This window comes from Bos indicus, chromosome 4 (assembly GCF_029378745.1).
Source record: "Bos indicus isolate NIAB-ARS_2022 breed Sahiwal x Tharparkar chromosome 4, NIAB-ARS_B.indTharparkar_mat_pri_1.0, whole genome shotgun sequence".
Lineage (NCBI taxonomy): Eukaryota > Metazoa > Chordata > Mammalia > Artiodactyla > Bovidae > Bos > Bos indicus.
The window spans coordinates 61,236,962-61,257,029 of record NC_091763.1 but is presented as its reverse complement, the minus strand read 5'-3'; the positions used below and the strand labels follow the sequence as shown (position 1 = coordinate 61,257,029).

The 20,068-nt window shown below is 41.9% G+C and overlaps 1 protein-coding gene across 4 annotated transcripts in view; it reads right to left on the bottom strand.

Moving 5' to 3' along the window:
* The window catches only part of MATCAP2 (microtubule associated tyrosine carboxypeptidase 2), an 86,639-nt gene that overhangs the window by 9,422 nt on the left and 57,149 nt on the right, over window positions 1–20,068 (bottom strand). For 3 of the 4 annotated variants that reach the window (XM_070787845.1, XM_070787846.1, XM_070787847.1), the window contains 3 exons: window positions 15,235–15,378; window positions 14,399–14,531; window positions 13,527–13,832 (listed from right to left, as the gene is read on the bottom strand). In XM_070787845.1, coding sequence (XP_070643946.1) covers window positions 13,527–13,832; window positions 14,399–14,531; window positions 15,235–15,378 — 583 coding nt within the window. Of the gene's footprint in view, window positions 1–13,526; window positions 13,833–14,398; window positions 14,532–15,234; window positions 15,379–16,226; window positions 17,211–20,068 lie in introns of those variants that run through there. The other variant, XM_070787848.1, reaches the window with a different exon arrangement.

Sequence of the window (20,068 nt, the reverse complement as noted above, 5' to 3'; positions counted from 1 at the left end):
GAACCAGACTCCAGACCCTAACAAATGTGTGGAAAAGAAGCCTAAAAGGAGTAGATCTCTAAATATCTGAATCTGAACCATGTGGGTCACAGGGAAAATAAACATGACACGTACACTGGCTGCACTTCAACATAAACTAAAAATTAAATAATAAAATGCCTGTCCTCTTACAGGGATCCTCAGGGTCCCGGTGGATACACATCCACATGGTCAGAACAGGCTTGTGTCCGAAGGCAGGGCTGGCAGAGGGCTGAAGGAGACGGGAAGGCTGTGCCAACAAATGACCTTGCTTGGAGCTGTAGTGCCTGGTCCTCTTTGAATGGGACCAAATCTCCAGATCCAGCGGGCACATCCCACAGCCTATTCTTCCCTAGTGCCCACCAAGGCAGGTGGATTCTGTGGACTGGAAAAGCTCTGAAAAGTCACCTGGCCTCCTCCTCTTCTGCTGATGGCTTCCCTATCTCTAGCTTCCTTCCTTAGAGTTGCCCCATGGATGGCTCACACCACAGTGCACAGAGATCTTCCAGGGGCTGACATTAACCCGGGCCAGTAGGAGAAGGGAGAGGAAAGTAAAACACACAAGCCCTGAGTTGTGTGTTTTGCCACACCCCACTCTCATTCACAACTCAGGAGTGGGAGGAGGGGGAGGGGGTAAACTTTCATAATGACTGTGGATGCCCGAGTCTGTGACTCAGGCATGAAGAAACGCTGCCGCCTGGTGGCTGTTTCTTGTAACTACACCGTTAATACAGGCACGGAGGAGTACACCATGAAAGCAAGAACTGAGAGATGGGAAAGCATACCTGCCATCCAGAAATGTCCCGGCGAAGGTATGAGAAACGGAATTCAGAGGAAGGCAGACTTCCTAGAAGCCAATTTCAAGAGGTCAATTTTGAACACACCCTCTTATACATAAAAACTGTCCCACCAAAATACACACCATCACTCCTTACTGGAGAATTGCAAATCAAAAGGACAAAGACCTGGAACCCCTGGCAGTCAACAGAATGGCCATCACCGAATGATTACACACGACTGATGCCGGAGAGGGACCTCGACAAACAGGCCCCTCCTACGATGTGGCGGGGAATGGACACTGCTAACAGACATCAGCAGAACAGGACGGAGTCACCTGATAATAGAGCAACCGCACTCCTAGTTGGTAAAGGGAAAAAACCGCAATGTGTAAAGACCCACGCACCCCACCCTTGACTGCAGGACCGGTTACAGCAGCCCGGACAGAAAAGCAACAAAATGTCCATCATGAGAGGCAGGGATATAGAAGTTTAGGTACAAACACACAAAGGAATATTACTACTCCCGAAAGAGAAATGGAATAATGCCATCTGGGGACACATGGCTGGACCAGCAGAACATTATACTGTGTGAACACAACCAGATGAAAAAAAAAATGTATGATAACATTTGAGGTGAAAATTCAGATTTATCAAGAGCAGCTTTACCATACAAGAGAGACTTACAGAGGAAAAAAAATGCCCCAAAAGAGAAGGTGCAGGAGCAGGGAATTCCATTAGGTTATTGGGATTAACAGGTTCCCAGTTACAGATTTGAAATATATCCTCAAAGAGGACCTATTGGATAGCACAGAGAACCAGACTCCAAACCCTAACCGATCTATGGAAAAGAAGCCTAAAAAGGGTAGGTCTTTACCTGAAACTGGACCATGTGGGTGCACAGGGAAAATAAACACGACACTGTAAATTATACTTCAGTATAAGCTAAAATTTTTTTTAAAAAGAGCCTACCCTCTTCCATGGGATCCTCGGGGTCCCGGTGAATACACATCCACATGGTCAGAACAGGCTTGTGTCCGAAGCCAGGGCTGGCAGAGGCTGAAGGAGATGCGAAGGCTGTGCCAGCAAATGAACTTGCTTGGAGCTGTAGTGCCTGGTCCTCTTTGATTGGGACCAAATCTCCAGATCCAGCAGGCACATCCCATAGCCTATTTCTACCTAATGCCCACCAAGGTAGGTGGACCCTGTAGACCGGAAGAGCTTTGAAAAGTCACCCGGTCCTCCTCCTCTTCTGCTGATGGCTTCCCTATCTCTAGCCTCCTTAGAGTTGCCTCAAGTGTGGTTAACACTACCCTGCACAGAGATCTTCGAGGACTTGGCATTCACTCGGGCCAGTAGGTGAAGGGAGAGGAAAGAAACACACACAAGCCCTTAGTTGTGTGTTTTGCCACATTCCACGCTCAATCACAACCCAGGGGGAAAAAACAACAAACTTTTATGACTGTGGATGCCCGAGTCACAGACTCAGGCATGAAGAAAGCCTGCCACCTGGTGGCCAGTTTCTTGTAACTACACCCATAAAACAGGCACTGAGGAGTACACCATGTATCCAAGGACTGTGTGAGACAGGAAAGCATACCTGCCATCCAGAGATGTCCCGGTGAAGGGATGAGAAAAGGAATTCATAGGAGGGCAGACCTCCCAGAAGCCAATTTCAAGAGGTCAATTTTCATCACACCCTCTTATACATAAAAACTGTCCCACCAAAATACACACGTTATCATTCCTTAGTGGAGAATTGCAAATCAAAAGGACAAAGACCTGGATCCCCTGGCAGTCAACAGAATGGCCATCACTGAACGATTACACACAATTGATGCTGGAGAGGGACCTCGACAAACAGGCCCCTCCTACGATGTGGCGGCGAATGGACACTGCTAACAGACATCAGCAGAACAGGATGGAGGTTCTCAGGGAAAGAAATATAGAGTCACCTGATAATCGAGCAACCGCACCCCTGGCTAGTAAAAGGACAAAAACCCAATGTGTAAAGATGCGCACACCACACTCTTGACTGCGGCACAGTTTACAGAAGCCAGAACAGAAAAGCACCAAAAATTTCCATCATGAGAGGCAGGGATATAGAAGCTTAGGTACAAACACACAAAGGACTATTACTCCTCCCAAAAAAGAAATGGAATAATGCCATCTGGGGACACATGGCTGGACCAGCAGAACATTATACTGTGTGAACACAACCAGAGGAGGAAAAAATACCGTATGATAACACTTAGAGGTAAAACGGAGAAGGCAGTGGCACCCCACTCCAGTACTCCTGCCTGGAAAATCCCATGGATGGAGGAGCCTGGAAGGCTGAAGTCCATGGGATCGCTAGAGTCGGACACGACTGAGCGACTTCACTTTCCCTTTTCACTTTCATGCACTGGAGAAGGAAATGGCAACCCACTCCAGTGTTCTTGCCTGGAGAATCCCAGGGACGGGGGAGCCTGGTGGGCTGCTGTCTGTGGGGCACACAGAGTCGGACACGACTGAAGTACTTAGCAGCAGCAGAGGTAATTCAGATTTATCAAGACAAGAGCAGCTTTGAAAACAAAAGAGACTACGGAGGAGAAAAAAAAAACACCATATGGTGCCCCAAAAGAGAAGGTGCAGGAATAGGGAATTCCATTAGGTCATTGGGATTAACAGGTTCCCAGTTATACATTTGAAATATATCCTCAAAGAAGACCTAGTGCACAGCACAGGGAACCAGACTCTAAAGCCTAACAAATCTGTGGAAAAGAAGCCTAAAAAGGGTAGATCTCTCATCTATCTGAATCTGAATCATGTGGGTGCACAGCGAAAATAAACATGACACTGTAAGTCAGCTATATCAATATAAACTAAAAATTAAATAATACAAAAACCATGCCTACCCTCTTCCACAGGATGTTCATGGTCCCAGTGGATACACAGCCACTTGGTTAGAACAGGCTTGTGTCTGAAGGCAGGGCTGGCAGAGGGCTGAAGGAGACGGGAAGGCTGTGCCAACAAATGACCTTGCTTGGAGCTGTAGTGCCTGGTCCTCTCTGAATGGGACCACAATCTCCAGAACCGGCGGGCACATCCCACAGCCTATTTTTGCCTAGTGCTCACCAAGGCAGGTGGATTCCGTGGACTGGAAGAGCTCTGAATATTTGCCCGGTCTCCTCCTCTTCTGCTGATGGGTTCCCTATCTCTAGCCTCCTTCCTTAGAGTTGCCCCAAGTGTGGCTTACACCAACATGCACAGATATCTTTGAGGGTCTGGATCCACGCAGGGCAGTAGAAGAGAGAAGAAAGAAACAAAGACAAGCCCTGGGCTCTATGTTTTGCCACATTCCACTCTCATTCACAACCCAAGGAGGAGGAAAAAACTTGCAGAATGACTCTAGATGCCTGAGTCTGAAGAAAGCCTGCCCTTGGTGGCCATTCTCGTAACTACACCCATAAAACAGGCACTGAGGAGTACAGGCCTGGGATTTCTTTGGAAGGAATGATGCTAAAGCTGAAACTCCAGTACTTTGGCCACCTCATGTGAAGAGTTGACTCATTGGAAAAGACTCTGATGCTGGGAGGGATTGGGGGCAGGAGGAGAAGGGGACGATAGAGGATGAGATGGCTGGATGGCATCACTGACTCGATGGACGTGAGTCTGAGTGAACTCCAGGAGTTGGTGATGGACAGGGAGGCCTGGTGTGCTGCGATTCATGGGGTCGCAAAGAGTCGGACACGACTGAGCAACTGATCTGATCTGATCTGAGGAGTACACCATGTATGCAAGGATTGTGAGGTAGGAAAGCATACCTGCCATCCAGAAATGTCCCAGCGCAGGTATGAGAAATGGAATTCATAGGAGGGCAGACTTCCCAGAAGCTAATTTCAGGAGGTGAATTTTCATCACACCCTCTTATACACAAAAAAAGGTTCCCAGGAAAACACACACCATATTGCTCCCTACCAGAGAACTGCAAATCAAAAGAAGTGTATTCCCTGACTGTCAACAAAATTCCCATCACTGAACGACTACACATGATAGATGATGGAGAGGGGGCTGCACAAAAAAGAATGCTTGTACAATGTGGCAGGAAATGGAAACTGCTAACAGACATCAACAGAACAGGATGGAGGTTTCTCAGGGAAAGAAATACGGTCATCTGACAATTGAGCAATTGTACTGAGGGACAAAACCACAGTGCATAAAGATACACACACCCCACCCTTGACTACCGCACAGTTTAAAACAGCCCAGACAGAAAAGCAACCAAAATGTTTATCACTGGAGGTAAGGATATAGAAGCTTAGGTATAAACACACAAAGGAATACTACTCCTCCTGAAAAAACAATGGAATAATTCCATTTGGGGACATATGGCTGGACCTGCAGAATATATATGAACAAGTCCGAGAAAGACACATATTCTATGATAACACTTAGAGGTGAAAAGTTAAGATTTAGCGGGGAAAAAAAAAAAAAAAAGAGCTTGAGAATACATAAGAGGCTCACAAAGGAAAAAAAAAAAAAAAATCCATATGATGCCCAAAGAGAGAAGGTGCAGGAGCAAGGAATTCCATTAGGTCACTGGAATTAACAGGTACCTGTTTATACATTTGAAATAGATCAGTAAAAAGGACCTGGTGTATAGCACAGGGAACAGGATGGAAAAAACACCGACAACTCTATGGGAAAAGAAGCCTAAAAAGAGTTGATCTCTATCTTTCTGATACTGAACTATGTGTGTGCACAGTTAAAATCAATGTGACACTGTAAATCATTTATACTACAGTATCAATAAAAACTTAGATTAAAAAAACAATGCCTGCCCTCTTCCATGGGATCCTCGGCATCCTGGTAGACACACATCCACACGGTGAGAGCAGGCCTTTGTCCCAAGCCAGGGCTGGCAGGGGGCTGAAGGATGTGGGAAGGCTGTGCCAGCAAATGACCTTGCCTCGGACGTGTAGTGCCCTGTTCCCTTTGGATGGGAGCACAATCTCCAGATCCAGCAGGCACTCCCACAGCCAAAGGCGCCTAGTGCCGCAAAGGCAGGCAGACTCTGTGGACTGGCAACACTTTGAAAAGTCACCTGTTCCACGTCTCCTGGTGCTGGCTTCTCTATCTCTAGCCTCCTTCCTTAGAGTCACCCCAGGCATGCACCACAGCATCCCGCACAGGGCTCTTGGAGCAGTGTGGATGCGCTACAGCTGAAGGAGAAGTTAGGCACAGAAAGCTGGGCTGTGTGTTGTGTCACACGGCATTCTCATCTTGTTGGGTTCTATGTGGCCTCAGTAGCGTCTGAGTCCTTGCGACCTTATGGACTCTAGCCCACTAGGCTCCTCTGTCCTTGGAATTCTCCAGGCAAGCATACTGGAGCGGGTTACAATGCCCTTCTCCAGGGTATCTCTACTCTCTTTTATGACCCAGGAAAAATAAGTTTCAGAAGGCTCTAGTTTCTTGAGTCACAGACTTGGGCATCAATAAAGCCTGCCGCCATGTGGCCGTTTCTTATAACTACACCTTTAAAACAGGCACAAAAGGGCATATCATAGTCAGAAAGACTGGGAGGTGGTGAAAGATACCTGCCCTCAACAAATGTGCTGGGGTAGCTGAGAAATGTAATTTATAAGAAAGCAGACTTATGTAGCCAATTTCAAGAGGCACATGTTCATCTCACAGTTTTAAACACAAAACTGGCATAAGATAATATGCTCTATTTGGGTTGCTATTGGAGAATTGTAGATCAAAAGGACAACTAGACATATCCCCTGGCAGTACTCAGAATGGCCACCACCATAAAGTCTTCAAAGAATAAAATCTGGAGAGGGACACTGAGAAAAAGAAACCCTCCTACCCTGTTAAAAGCAATGGAATCCTGAAGCAGCCACTCTGCAGAAACAAATGGAAGTTCAGTTCAGTTCAGTTGCTCATTCGTGTCTGACTCTTTGCAACCCCATGAATCGCAGCATGCCAGGCCTCCCTGTCCATCACTATCTCCCTGAGTTCACTCAAACTCACATCTATCTAGTCGGTGATGCCATCCAGCCATCTCATCCTTTGTCATCCCCTTCTCCTCCTGCCCCCAATCCCTCCCAGCATCAGTGTCTTTTCCAATGAGCCAACTATTCGCATGAGGTGACCAAAGTACTGGAGTTTCCACTTTAGCATCATTCCTTCCAAAGAACACCCAGGACTGATCTCCTTTAGAATGGACTAGTTGGATCTCCTTGCAGTCCAAGGGACTCTCAAGAGTCTTCTCCAACACCACAGTTCAAAAGCATCAATTCTTTGGCGCTCCGCTTTCTTCACAGTCCAACTCTCGCATCCATACATGACCACTGGAAAAACCATAGCCTTGACTAGATGGACCTTTGTTGGCAAAGTAATGTCTCTGCTTTTCAATATGCTATCTAGGTTGGTCATAACTTTCCTTCCAAGGAGTAAGCGTCTTTTAATTTCATGGCTGCAATCACCATCTGCAGTGATTTGGGAGCCCCCCAAAATAAACTCTTACGCTGTTTCCCCATCTATTTGCCATGAAGTGATGGGACCAGATGCCATGATCTTCGTTTTCTGAATGTTGAGCTTTAAGTCAACTTTTTCAATCTCCTCTTTCACTATCAAGAGGCTTTTGAGTTCCTCTTCACTTTCTGCCATAAGGGTGGTGTCATCTGCATATCTGAGGTTATTGATATTTCTCCAGGCAATCTTGATTCCTGCTTGTGCTTCTTCCAGCCCAGTATTTCTCATGATGTACTCTGCATATAAGTTAAATAAACAGGGTGACAATATACAGCCCTTGACGTATTCCTTTTCCTATTTGGAACCAGTCTGTTGTTCCATGTCCAGTTCTAACTGTTGCTTCCTGACCTGCATACAGATTTCTCAAGAGGCAGGTCAGGTGGTCTGGTCTTCCCATCTCTTTCAGAATTTTCCACAGTTTATTGTGATCCACACAGTCAAAGGCTTTGGCATAGTCAATAAAGTAGAAATAGATGTTTTTTTGGAACTCTCTTGCTTTTTCAATGATCCAGCAAGGATGTTGGCAATTTGATCTCTGGCTCCTTTGCCTTTTCTAAAACCAGCTTGAACATCTGGAAGTTCACGGTTTGCATACTGCTGAAGCCTGGCTTGGAGAATTTTGAGCATTAGTTTACTAGCGTGTGAGATGAGTGCAATTGTGTGGTAGTTTGAGCATTCTTTGGCATTGCCTTTCTTTGGGATTGGAATGAAAACTGACCTTTTCCAGTCCTGCGGCCACTGCTGAGTTTTCCAAATTTGCTGTCAAATTGAGTGCAGCACTTTCACAGCTGAATACTAAAAATAGAGGTACCTAAAGGAGATCAGTCCTGTGTTATCTTTGGAAGGACTGATGCTGAAGCTGAAACTCCAATACTTTGGCCACCTCATGTGAAGAGTTGACTCATTGGAAAAGACCCTGATGCTGGGAGGGATTGGAGGCAGGAGGAGAAGGGGATGACGGAGGATAAGATGGCTGGATGGCATCACCAACTCAATGGACATGAGTTTGAGTGAACTCTGGGAGTTGGTGATGGACAGGGAGGCCTGGTGTGCTGCGATTCATGGGGTCGCAAAGAGTCGGATATGACTGGGCACTGAACTGAACTGAGTGATCCATCAGTCTCACTCCTTGGCATATATCTGGCAGAAACCCTGGTCTAAAATGATAACGGTAGCCAAGTGTTGATCGTAGCGCTCTTTACAATGACAAACGTTAAGTTTTCATTGTTTAGTCCCTAAGTCATGTCCAACTCTTATGATCCCATGCACTACATGGAAGTAACCTAAATATCCATTGACAGAAGAAGGTATAAGGAAGATGTTGTACATATTTCCACAGGAATCTTATTCAGGCATTGAAAAGGATGAAATAATACCCTTGGCACCAACTTGAATGGACATGAAGACTGTCATACTAAGTGAAGTAAGTCAAACAGAGAAAGAGAACTATCATCTGAAGTTGCTTACATGCAGAATCTAAGTAAGATTGATAGAGGTGACATAATTCATGAAGCAGAAAGTGATTCACAGACTTAGAAAGCCCACATATGGTTACTGAATTGTAAAGGTGGAGGGCAAGGATAAATTAGGAGTTTGGGATTGACATATATAACCTACATTATTGAAAACAGATAACCAAGATGGACCTCCTGTACAGCACAGCGATTGTGCCAATATTCTCTAATAATCTGGGGGAAAAAAAACTTGAGAAACTATGGATACGTGCGTATGTATAAAGGAACCATTTTGCTTCATATCTGAAACTAACAACATTATCAACTATACTTCAAATGAAAAATTAAAAGAAACAAATAGGACCTAAATAAAATGAAAATTTCTGCACTCCTGAAGAAACTAAAACAAAAGGAAAGATCACCCACACAATGGGAGAAAAGATTTGCAAAGGATCAACCAAAAAGAGATTAATCATTAAAATGTACAAAGAGTTCATGCAGCTCAGTATCAATAAAAGCAAACAATGCAATCAAACAACAGGCAGAAGACCTAAACAGACATTTCTCCAGAGAACATATGCAGAACTCAGAGGCATGTGGAGATGCTCAACATCACTAATTACCAGAGGAATGCAAATCAAAACTACAATGAGATACCATCTCTCATCAGTCACAACGGCTATCATCAAAACATCTATGAACAATAAAAGCTAGAGTGGGTATGGAAAAAACTGAATCCTATTGCTGGGCATGTAAATTGGTACAGCCAGTATAGAGAACACTATGTGGGTTCCTTAAGAACTAAAACTAGAGATACCACATGCTCCAGCAATCCCACTCCTAGGCACATCTGCCTAAACCCACGGTTCAGAAGATACAGGCACCCCAATGTGTTTTCAGCACTGTTTAGTAACTGACATGGAAGCAACCTATTTTTCCATCAATAGAATAAGGGGTAAATAAGATCTGATACACATGCCAAATGGAATAATACTCAGCCATAGAAAAGAATGAAATAATGCCGTTGGCAGCAATATGAATGGACCTGGAGATTCTCATACTAAGTGAAGTCAGTCAATAGGGAAAGACGAATATCACCTGAAATTGCTAACATGCAGACTCTAAAAAAAATGATACAAATGAAATTATTTACAAAACAAAAACAGACTCACAAACTTAGAAAACAAACTGAGGGTTATTACCAAAGGGGAAAGATGGAGGGCAGGGACAAATTGCGAGTTAGAGACTTACAATACATTATGATACTGAAAACAGATAGCCAAGAAGGACCTGCTCTATAGCACTGTGAACTCTGCTCAATATTCTCTAAAAACTTAAATGCGAGAAGAATTTGGGAAAGAAGAGATACATATACACGTATAACTGAATCACTTTACTGTGCACGTGAACTAACAGAATACTGATAAATCGACTTCAAATGAAAATGAAAATTGAAAGAAACAAATAAGATCTAATTATTCTCAAAGGCTTTTGCACAGCTGAGGAAACCATGAACAAAAGACAACCCACACAATAGGAGAAAATATTTCCAAAGATTAATCTTGAAAATATACAAAGAGTTCACGCAGTTCAATATCAAACAAAACAAACAACACAATCTAATAATGGGCAGAAGATATTACCAGACATTTCCCCAAAGAACATACACAGATGGCTACACGGCACATGGAGAGATTCTCAACATTGCTAATTAGCAGAGAAATGCACATCAAAACTACAATCAGATATCACCTCACACTAATGTGAATGGTCATGATCAAAAACCTACTAGACATGGATCTAGAATGATCTCCTGTATATAAAAAATAAAAGAGCTGAACTGAACTAAAAAAAAAAATCTATAAACAATAAATACTAAAGAGGATGTTGAGAAAAGTAAATTGGTACAGCAAAAGGTAAATTATGGAGGACATTATGGAAATGCCTCAAAAATATTAAAACTAGAGCTACCACATGATCCAGCAATGCGACTCCGGGGCGTATATCTGGGGAAACTATGGGTAAAGGATACGTGTACCCCAGTGTTCACCGCAGTGCTATTTATAATAATGGAGGAAACCAATATGCTACTGACAGAGGAATGAATAAAGCAGAGGCACATGTGTACAGTGGTATGTATCACCCAGCCATTAAAAAGAAGCCATTTGCAGCAACACGGATAGGTCAGGAGATCCTCATCCTTAGTGAAGACAGAGGAAGACAAAGATCTGATATCGCTTATATAGTGCATCAAAAAAAACGATACAAATAAAGTTTGCATCTGTTTGCAAAACAGAAACAGAATCACAGACTTAGAATACAAACTTCTGGTTACCAGAGGAGAACAGTAGGGGACGGGGATAAACTGGGTGTTTGGGATTAACATGTCCATACTGCCATATTTGAAACAGATAACCAGTAACGAGCTGCTGTGTAGAAAAGGGAACTGTGGTAAAGTTCTGTAGTAACCTAAATGGGTGATGCACTTGGAAAAGAATATATATATATATATGTGTGTGTGTGTGTGTGTGTGTGTAACTAAACAACTTCACTGTACACGTTCAACACAACACTGTTAATCAACTGTGTGTATGTGCTCAGTTGTTCAGTTATATCCAACTCCTTGTGACCCCAATGAACCGTAGCCCACCAGGCTCCTCTGTATACTCCAATATAAAATATATCTTAAAAAATAAATTAGAAAAAAAAAAACATTGACAAGAAACAAAAAACAAATGTCCAAGGTGTCTCCCTATTAAAAGTGGTTAAAGAGACATTGCTACCAAAAGTAATGCATGAACAGTGATTAGATCTAGATTTTTTTTCAACACCTGTAAAAGACACTTTTGGAAGAGTTGGGAATATTTAAATACGGTATATGAAGAGTTGATACTGCTGAATTAAAACTCACTTTCTTAAGTGTGATAATGATACTGTTTTAAGTAGAAGAGAATGTTTTAGTCTTAGGAAAGGCATGCTTAAGTTCTTAAGGAATGAGATGTCAAGTGTACAATTTGCTTTTAAAAATTTACAGAGAGGACTTCTCTGGTGGTCCAGTGGTTAAGAATTTGCCAGCCAATGCAGAGAACATGGATTCGCTCCTTGGTCCCGGGAAGATCCCACATGCCATGGAGCAACTATGCCCATGAGCCACAACTCCTGAAGCCCGTGTGCCTAGAGCCTGTGTGCCACAACGAGAGGCCACCGCAATGAGAAGCCCACACACCACAGCCAGACAGGAGCCCTCACTCGCTGCAACTAGAGAAAAGCCACAAGAATGAGCGGTGTAGCCAAAACAAACCAATGAATAAATAATTCTTTAAAAAGTCACAAAGAGGGGACTTCCCTTTTTGTCCAGTGGTTAAGACTTCATCTTTCAATGAAAGGAGTGTGGGCCCAATCCTTGGGCAGGTAGCTAAGACTCATGTGTCTCTTGCCAAAGCTCCAAAAACATAAAAAAAAACAGATGCAATATTGTAACAAATTCAATAAAGACTTAAAAAATGGCCCACATTAAAAAAAAAGGCACTGTAAAAACAAAGTCAGAATAGCATCAAGAAAGTGAAAAGACATACTACAGGAGAAAATATTTCATTATTTGGTAAGAGATTTGTATCTATACTATACAAAAAAAACTCTTACCTCAAGAATAAAGACAAACAAACCAATTAAAAATGGGCAAATGATCTAAACAGTTCTCCAAAGAAAATACACAAATAGCAGATAATCACATGAAAAGATACTGAATATCATTAGCCAGCAGAAAAACCACGAGTTAACCACTTTATACCCATTAGTATGGCTATAATAGTAATTAAAACATGAAGACAGTAGGTGTTTTGGAGGATATGGTGTACTAGAAATCCTCATCCACTGTGGTGGGGTTGTAAAATGGTGCAGCACTTTGGAAACACTGGCAGTTCCTCAAAAGGTTGGGCACAGAGTTACCTATAAGCCCAAATTTCCACCCCTAAGTATACACTCAGGAGAATTAGCAATATAAGCTTGTACACAAATACTCATGATAGCATTATTCATAATAGCCAAAAAATGCAAACAACCAAAATGCCCATTAACTGGTGAAAGAATAAATAAAATGCATCATATGCATGCACGGGAACATTATTCAGCAGTAAAAAGGGCTGGTATACTGATACATGCTACGATACGAACGAACTTTAAAAAAACACTAAGTGAAAGAAACCAGCCACAAAGCATCACATGTGATTCCATGTACATGAAACATCCAAAACAGGCAAAACTAACAAAAGTAGATTAATGGTTTTTACCACTGGGAACAATGGGGAAAGAGAACAGGGAATGCCTGCTAATGGGATGAGCTGCTTCTGGGGTGATGAAATGTTCTGGAATTAGACAGTGGTACTGTCTGCACAGCTCTATGAACATTATAAACACCACTGAACTGTGTATTTAAAATGGATGAACTATGTATCTCAATAATACTATTTTTAAAGTCAGAGAGAAAGCAAAAATGGAAAAATGTTAACAACTAGTGAATCCAGAGTAAGTGTTCATTCCATCATTATTTCCCAATTTCTGTAGGTTTGAAATTTTTCTTAAGAGATGAGCAAAATACTGCTAACAAAATGTGGTGTGGGAAAATCAGCATTGACCTCAAGTAACAAAAGTTTAATTTTTCAAAGGTGAGTGGATTCAATGATGGGAAGAGCAGGATGTGACCAAAATCAATAGACAAGTTACCCATTAATCACAAAATCTACAGTTAAGGCACTCTCACCTGGTTGAGAGGTATCAGTCCATCCCCTCTTGGCTCGTACACAATAATCCCATCTCGTATTGGGGTCCTTGACAAACTTGCCAATATCTCTGAATAGTTCACAAAAAGACATCTGGCTGGCACGATAAACAGTGTAGTAGAGGAGGGCAGCCCTCCATAAAAAGGGGTCTTTTCTAAACAGGACACTGTGAATACTTGCCAGTCCTTCCTCTGTGGGGTTATTTGGCTTTAGTTCAAGTTTTTTACGGCCAGTCCAACTGTTCCATGGCTGCTGAAGGTTGTTAATACCTCGAAAATAATGTGTGCCTATGGAGGAAATAAGGCACGTGAAACGCAAGACATGCATTCTCATGTTAATTCTTCTCCAAGAAAAGATTCTACCAACAGTTCTAAAACCAAACTGATGTGTATGTAACAAATGAAAACAAAGCAGAAAATGGCCTGACCCTAATGCCTTTGGGTTTGACTGAGGACACTGCCTTCAGAAGGATTGTATTTCTCATTAGAAGAGGTATAACTTTTAAGGAAATTTATTTTCTTTTAAGAGAAGAATTATAACTTGATATTTGAAAAGAATCTCAGAGGTCATTCCCTCAGTTGAAGGGGGGTGAACTGGCAGATGCTTTGCCGTCTGAGCCACCAGGGAAACGTGAACTGAAATCCAGAGGAGTTAAATGACTCTCCATTTACACAGTACCCTAAAAAACTTAATTTGAAATGAGACACTAATATCTTCACTTTAAGTTCAAGTGACACCTAACAATTTCATCACTTTTTGCCAAATATTACTAAGAAAAAAAACATTATAAAAAACAGGTGCTTGAGGTAATTTATTATTACAACTGAGTAAGTGGAGAAGGGTGGTCACCTACCTATTTCATGCCTCAGCATTCCTTCCAGCCAGTGTTCTCGTGCAGTGGAAACATTGATGGTCAGCGTTGGACATCCATTTACTACTGTCATGGAAGCTCGGGAAAGCAGGTCCTCAGTGAGATGAACTACAATCTAAGAAGCAAAAGTTAAAATACACACACACACACACACACACACACACACACACACACACACACACACACGACGAAACACAGAAGGCAGGGGGAGAAAGTTTTCACAGACAACAACAGACCCATAAATTAACACCTTTTTCTTTTGTTTATACCAAGAAACCAAGAAGCTGAAATGCAGAATCGCTTTGACCCTTGGAATTTTGAGCTTTGGGGAACTCAAGAACCTTTACTAGATTGAAATAAAAGTAGACAGCTATGCGGAAGACACAAAGAATTGGAACTGTGCCTCTACTCTGCTCTCCAATATAGTCCCTGGGATGAAATGATGCGAAGGAAGGTGCAGGAGCCAGAGTCCTAGTCACTGCTAGATCAACGCTTATTTTGAGACTGAACACTAGGAACCAGCCACTAATAAAAAAAGCCGCTGTGGCAAATATCTTCCTTAATAATTTTCCTAAACCAATTCATATACTCCCAACAAGCTACACAAAAATGGTAATAAGGGGAAAAATAAACTGAACACAAGTCAATGCAACAAAAACTTAAACTTATATTTAATTAGAAATCTAGATGACTTATTTAATGAGTAAAATAATGTTGGGAAAACATAACCCGCAGGAAAAAAAAAAGAAAAAACACGTAGCACTCACTGAGAGTTACAATGTTCAGTCAACTCATCATGTTCACTCATGATTTCATACCTCACCCATGCAGCCTTCTTTCATCATGTACTTCCTAACATGACTCCAGATTCGAGTTTTAGATAGCAGGCTACCACCGGTGGCCTGTTCAAATTTTTCATAACTTCCATACTTTTGTAAAGTCAGTTCCATAATATTGATGGACTGTAAAAGAAACAGAGATAAAGTAAATTGTCTCCGATTACTCTGATGTGAGTACTGAGCTATATGCTTATCATGACCTGTTCTGTGTTTACTGATTTACAAATTAAATTGTAGCTAAGCACATTTTTCTAATCCTAAAGAGTATTCACTCATTTTCACAAGTTTTTACAAAACACTTATGTACATACTTCTTAGCATGGGATAAAGGGGCTCAAGCACTACACACCTGTCAGTATCTAACAGGCTGAGTTCTTAGTTTCTCTTGGCTTCTCTGAGACATCTGGTGGTTTTGCAGAACTCAGAAGGTATGTTTCCAGACTAATCACTAGTATATAATTACCACTTGGATAAAGAAAAAAATATTTCCAATTTTTAAGAACACACAAAAGAATCAACCACTCTTCTATGATGATCCTATAGAACTTGATGTTCTCCTTTGACAGAAAACACAGTCTCAACATTACTAAAAATACTTTGTATCTATCATTCAGGGCAGGGTACTATCTACTTTTCATTCTTCATAAATTTTCACATGAAAAGAATATGAACGTTGAGATCTTTTTCTGCAAACAGAAATATACAGAAAGACTAAGAAAAGTAAGAAAATTCGTAAAAAATCACAGATGATGAGCATCTATGGGAAAGCCACCAAAAAGGTAAACATAAGAATAGAAAATGCTATTGAAAGATCTTCTGGAAAAAAAAAATCTAGAAAATTCACATATATATCTTATATGAATGGTGACAGAAGCTAGAAAATTCAGACACCTGTTATATTAAGTCTAAAATTTCTAGCTGTCATCAGACTAGTAAAGAGATGAAAAGTACAACCTCTAGAGTCACACTACCTGAGTTGATATCCTGGCTCTGCCACCTTCTGGCTGTGTGACTCTGAGCAAGTTACTTATTACTAAGCCTCCTCATTAGTAAATGAGGATAACTACAATAATGTCTACTTCATGGTTCTGTTGAGAAAAACTACCAGCCTCTGTAAAGCACAGTGGCAGATACAAGTAGTCAATACATGTCAATTATTACATCAGCATTGTAATCACCACCATTATGTCATCATTCTTTATAAATATCACCACTGTAGATGACAGGCTCAACACAAAAAGTACAGTAAAGCTCAGGCACTACAAGTTATAAGTAAACATATATATCCCCACTGCTGCTGCTGCTAAGTCGCTTCAGTTGTGTCCGACTCTGTGCGACCCCATAGACGGCAGCCCACCAGGCTCCCCCGTCCCTGGGATTCTCCAGGCAAGCACACTGGAGTGGGTTGCCATTTCCTTCTCCAATGCATGAAAGTGAAAAGTGAAAGTGAAGTCGCTCAGTCATGTCCGACTCCTAGCGACCCCATGGACTGCAGCCTACCAGGCTCCTCCGTCCATGGGATTTGCCAGGCAAGAGTACTGGAGTGGGCAGAATTCTTTACCACTGTGCCACCTGGGAAAACCTTGGTCCAAAAGCCAGAAGCATTGAATTGTCCTGGAAACTGGTTTCAACTTCAGAATTTTGCCTGCCTCCAAGATGCGTGCATACTGAATCAGAATCTGCATTTTAACATTTCCCAGGTGATTCACCAGCACAGTAGAAAGCTAGAAGGGTCTCAGAGAATGGGAACACAGCAAATAACCCAGAGGCTAATTTACTTATCTGATAACCAGGATAATTAAAAGAACAAATTAGCACATAATTAAAAGCCCATTTTAGCAGATTCAGTTCAGTTCAGTTGCTCAGTCGTGTCCGACTCTTTGCGACCCCATGTATCGCAGCCAGGCCTCCCTGTCCATCACCAACTCCCGGAGTTCACTCAGACTCACGTCCATCGAGTCAGTGATGCCATCCAGACATCTCATCCTCTGTCGTCCTCTTCTCCTCCTGCCCCCAATCCCTCCCAGCATCAGAGTCTTCTCCAATGAGTCAACTCTTCGCATGAGGTGGCCAAAGTACTGGAGTTTCAGCTTTAGCATCATTCCTTCCAAAGAAATCCCAGGGCTGATCTCCTTCAGAATGGACTGGTTGGATCTCCTTGTAGTCCAAGGGACTCTCAAGAGTCTTCTCCAGCACCACAGTTCAAAAGCATCAGTTCTTCGGCGCTAGATTAGCTAAGGTATTTGCATACACTGGTCTAAGGTCACTAGTAGGAGTAGTAGTTAGTAGTTAAGTCGCTAAGTCGAGTCCGACTCTTGTGACCCCATGGACTGTAGCTGCCAGGCTCCTCTGTCCATGGGATTCTCCAGGCAAGAATACTGGAGTGGGTTGCCATTTCCTTCTCCAGGGGATCTTCCCGACCTAGGAATCAAACCCGGGTATCCTGCATTGCAGGCAGATTCTTTACTGACTGAGCTATAAGGGAAGCTCCTAAAGGTCACTAATCATCAATATACCAGTGTTAGAAGAAAGTGAGAAATGTTGCCTTAATTACATAAGATACAGAAGTGGTACTTCTATATTGGACTTATATTTAGACCTAAACAAAAGCTAAAGAAAATTTTTATTATAACTTGTGCTTATAAGTTTTTAAAAGTATCTACTTAATTTAGGAAAAATTAGCTTTTCTAGTATATGCTTACTCAGTAGGAAAATGTTATTATCTGGTTACTATTATAGCAGATATAAAACAGTCTAGAGAATTTGGAAAAACTTAAATACAGGTGATCCTAGTTATCACCAACAAATGGTACTTAATAGAAGGCTACTAAGAATTCGGTCTAGTCAAGGTTATGGTTTTTCCAGTGGTCATGTATGGGTGTGAGAGTTGGACTGTGAAGAAAGCTGAGCACCGAAGAATTGATGCTTTTGAACTGTGGTGTTGGAGAAGACTCTTGAGAGTCCCTTGGACTGCAAGGAGATCCAACCAGTCCATCCTAAAGGAGACCAGTCCTGGGTGTTCATTGGAAGGACTGATGCTGAAGCTGAAACTCTAGTACTTTGGCCACCTCATGTGAAGAGTTAACTCATTGGAAAAGACTCTGATGCTGGGAGGGATTGGGGGCAGGAGGAGAAGGGGACGACAGAGGATGAGATGGCTGGACGACATCACTGACTCGATGGACATGAGTTTGAGTGAACTCCGGGAGTTGGTGATGGACAGGGAGACCTGGAGTGCTGCGATTCATGGGGTTGTAAAGAGTCAGACACGACTGAGTGACTGAACTGAACTAAGAATTCACATTCATAGTAAGTATGCATTTATATTCATAATTGGGAACAAAGATTTGATTGAAAATTTATCCTGAAAACGTACTCTAACAAATATAAGATTAAAAAATTATATTGGCAGTTTAACAACACTGGGGAAACCTTGTTCCTATCAACTATTACATACATCAAAGAAAGAATAAAAATAGTGGGAGCTTTTTGGAGAAGGGATGTAATTTTTCTATCAAAATGACATACAATAGCACATTTTTTCTTTCACTGCACGACTTACATGCACCAGCATGGTAGCAACCCTACATGGGAGCTACACAGATGGTCCCAAAAGCTTAGCTTAATATGTCATATTCAATCATTCTTCACTGAAGTGCCCATCCTGTGGTCATCTCTAGAATTTTTTTTTATTAATTTTCAATAATTTTAATAATTTTAATAATTTTCAACTGGTCCAACAAATCACACATTTGTCGTGATCACACAGATTTCTAATATCCTTCACTGACTTCCCAATCCATTTGCATTAGACTCCAACATAGAGAGACAGTGGTTGGACAGGTGAATAAATTCAAGTTTTAAGAGACAAGTCAGCAGTGTTCAGTGGTTACTTCATCAGTGAGTATTTCTGTGTGACAACAATTTCTGCTTCATTATGCAACCTCCTAGGAGAAGGCGATGGCACCCCACTCCAGTACTCTTGCCTGGAAAATCCCATGGACGGAGGAGCCTGATAGGCTGCAGTCCATGGGGTCGCTAAGAGCCAGACACGACTGAGTGACTTCACTTTCACTTTTCATTTTCTTGCATTGGAGGAGGAAATGGCAACCCACTCCAGTGTTCTTGCCTGGAGAATCCCAGGGACGGGGAAGCCTGGTGGGCTGCTGTCTATGGGGTCGCACAGAGTCGGACACGACTGAAGCGACTTAGCAGCAGCAGCAGCAGCAGCATGCAACCTCCTACAGGCCACAAAGATTTTACAAGTATGATTTCAACTTTGGAAAAAAGAAAAGGCAATAAGCAATTTTAAAAGGCACAAAGAAGCCTGGAAGGATACACCCAAACGCTACACGATATGATGTTCATCTTTGGGAAAGGGTAATGTGCTACACTGATGTTTGTTTGCACTTAACAGGAGTTGTTTAAATTGTTTACAATATGCATAGGAAAAAATCATTTTCCTATGAAAAATGTCATAGGAAAATGACATTTTCTATGTCATTTTAGGAATTGTACAATGATGTGTTTAAGGTATACAATGTGATGACAATATATATATACACACACACTGTGGAATGAATAGTACAATCAAATTAATTTACAAATCCATCACCTCACATATGCAGTGGGAACATAAGATCTTAGCAAATTTCAAGTATAAAATATATTATTATTACCTATAATCATTATGCTGTATTTTAGATGCCCAGGACTTATTCCAAGTTTATAACTGAATTTTGGTACCCTTTGATCCACACCTCACCACAAGTTTTTATTTTTTAAAATAGGAAATAAAAGAAAGTTCATCCTT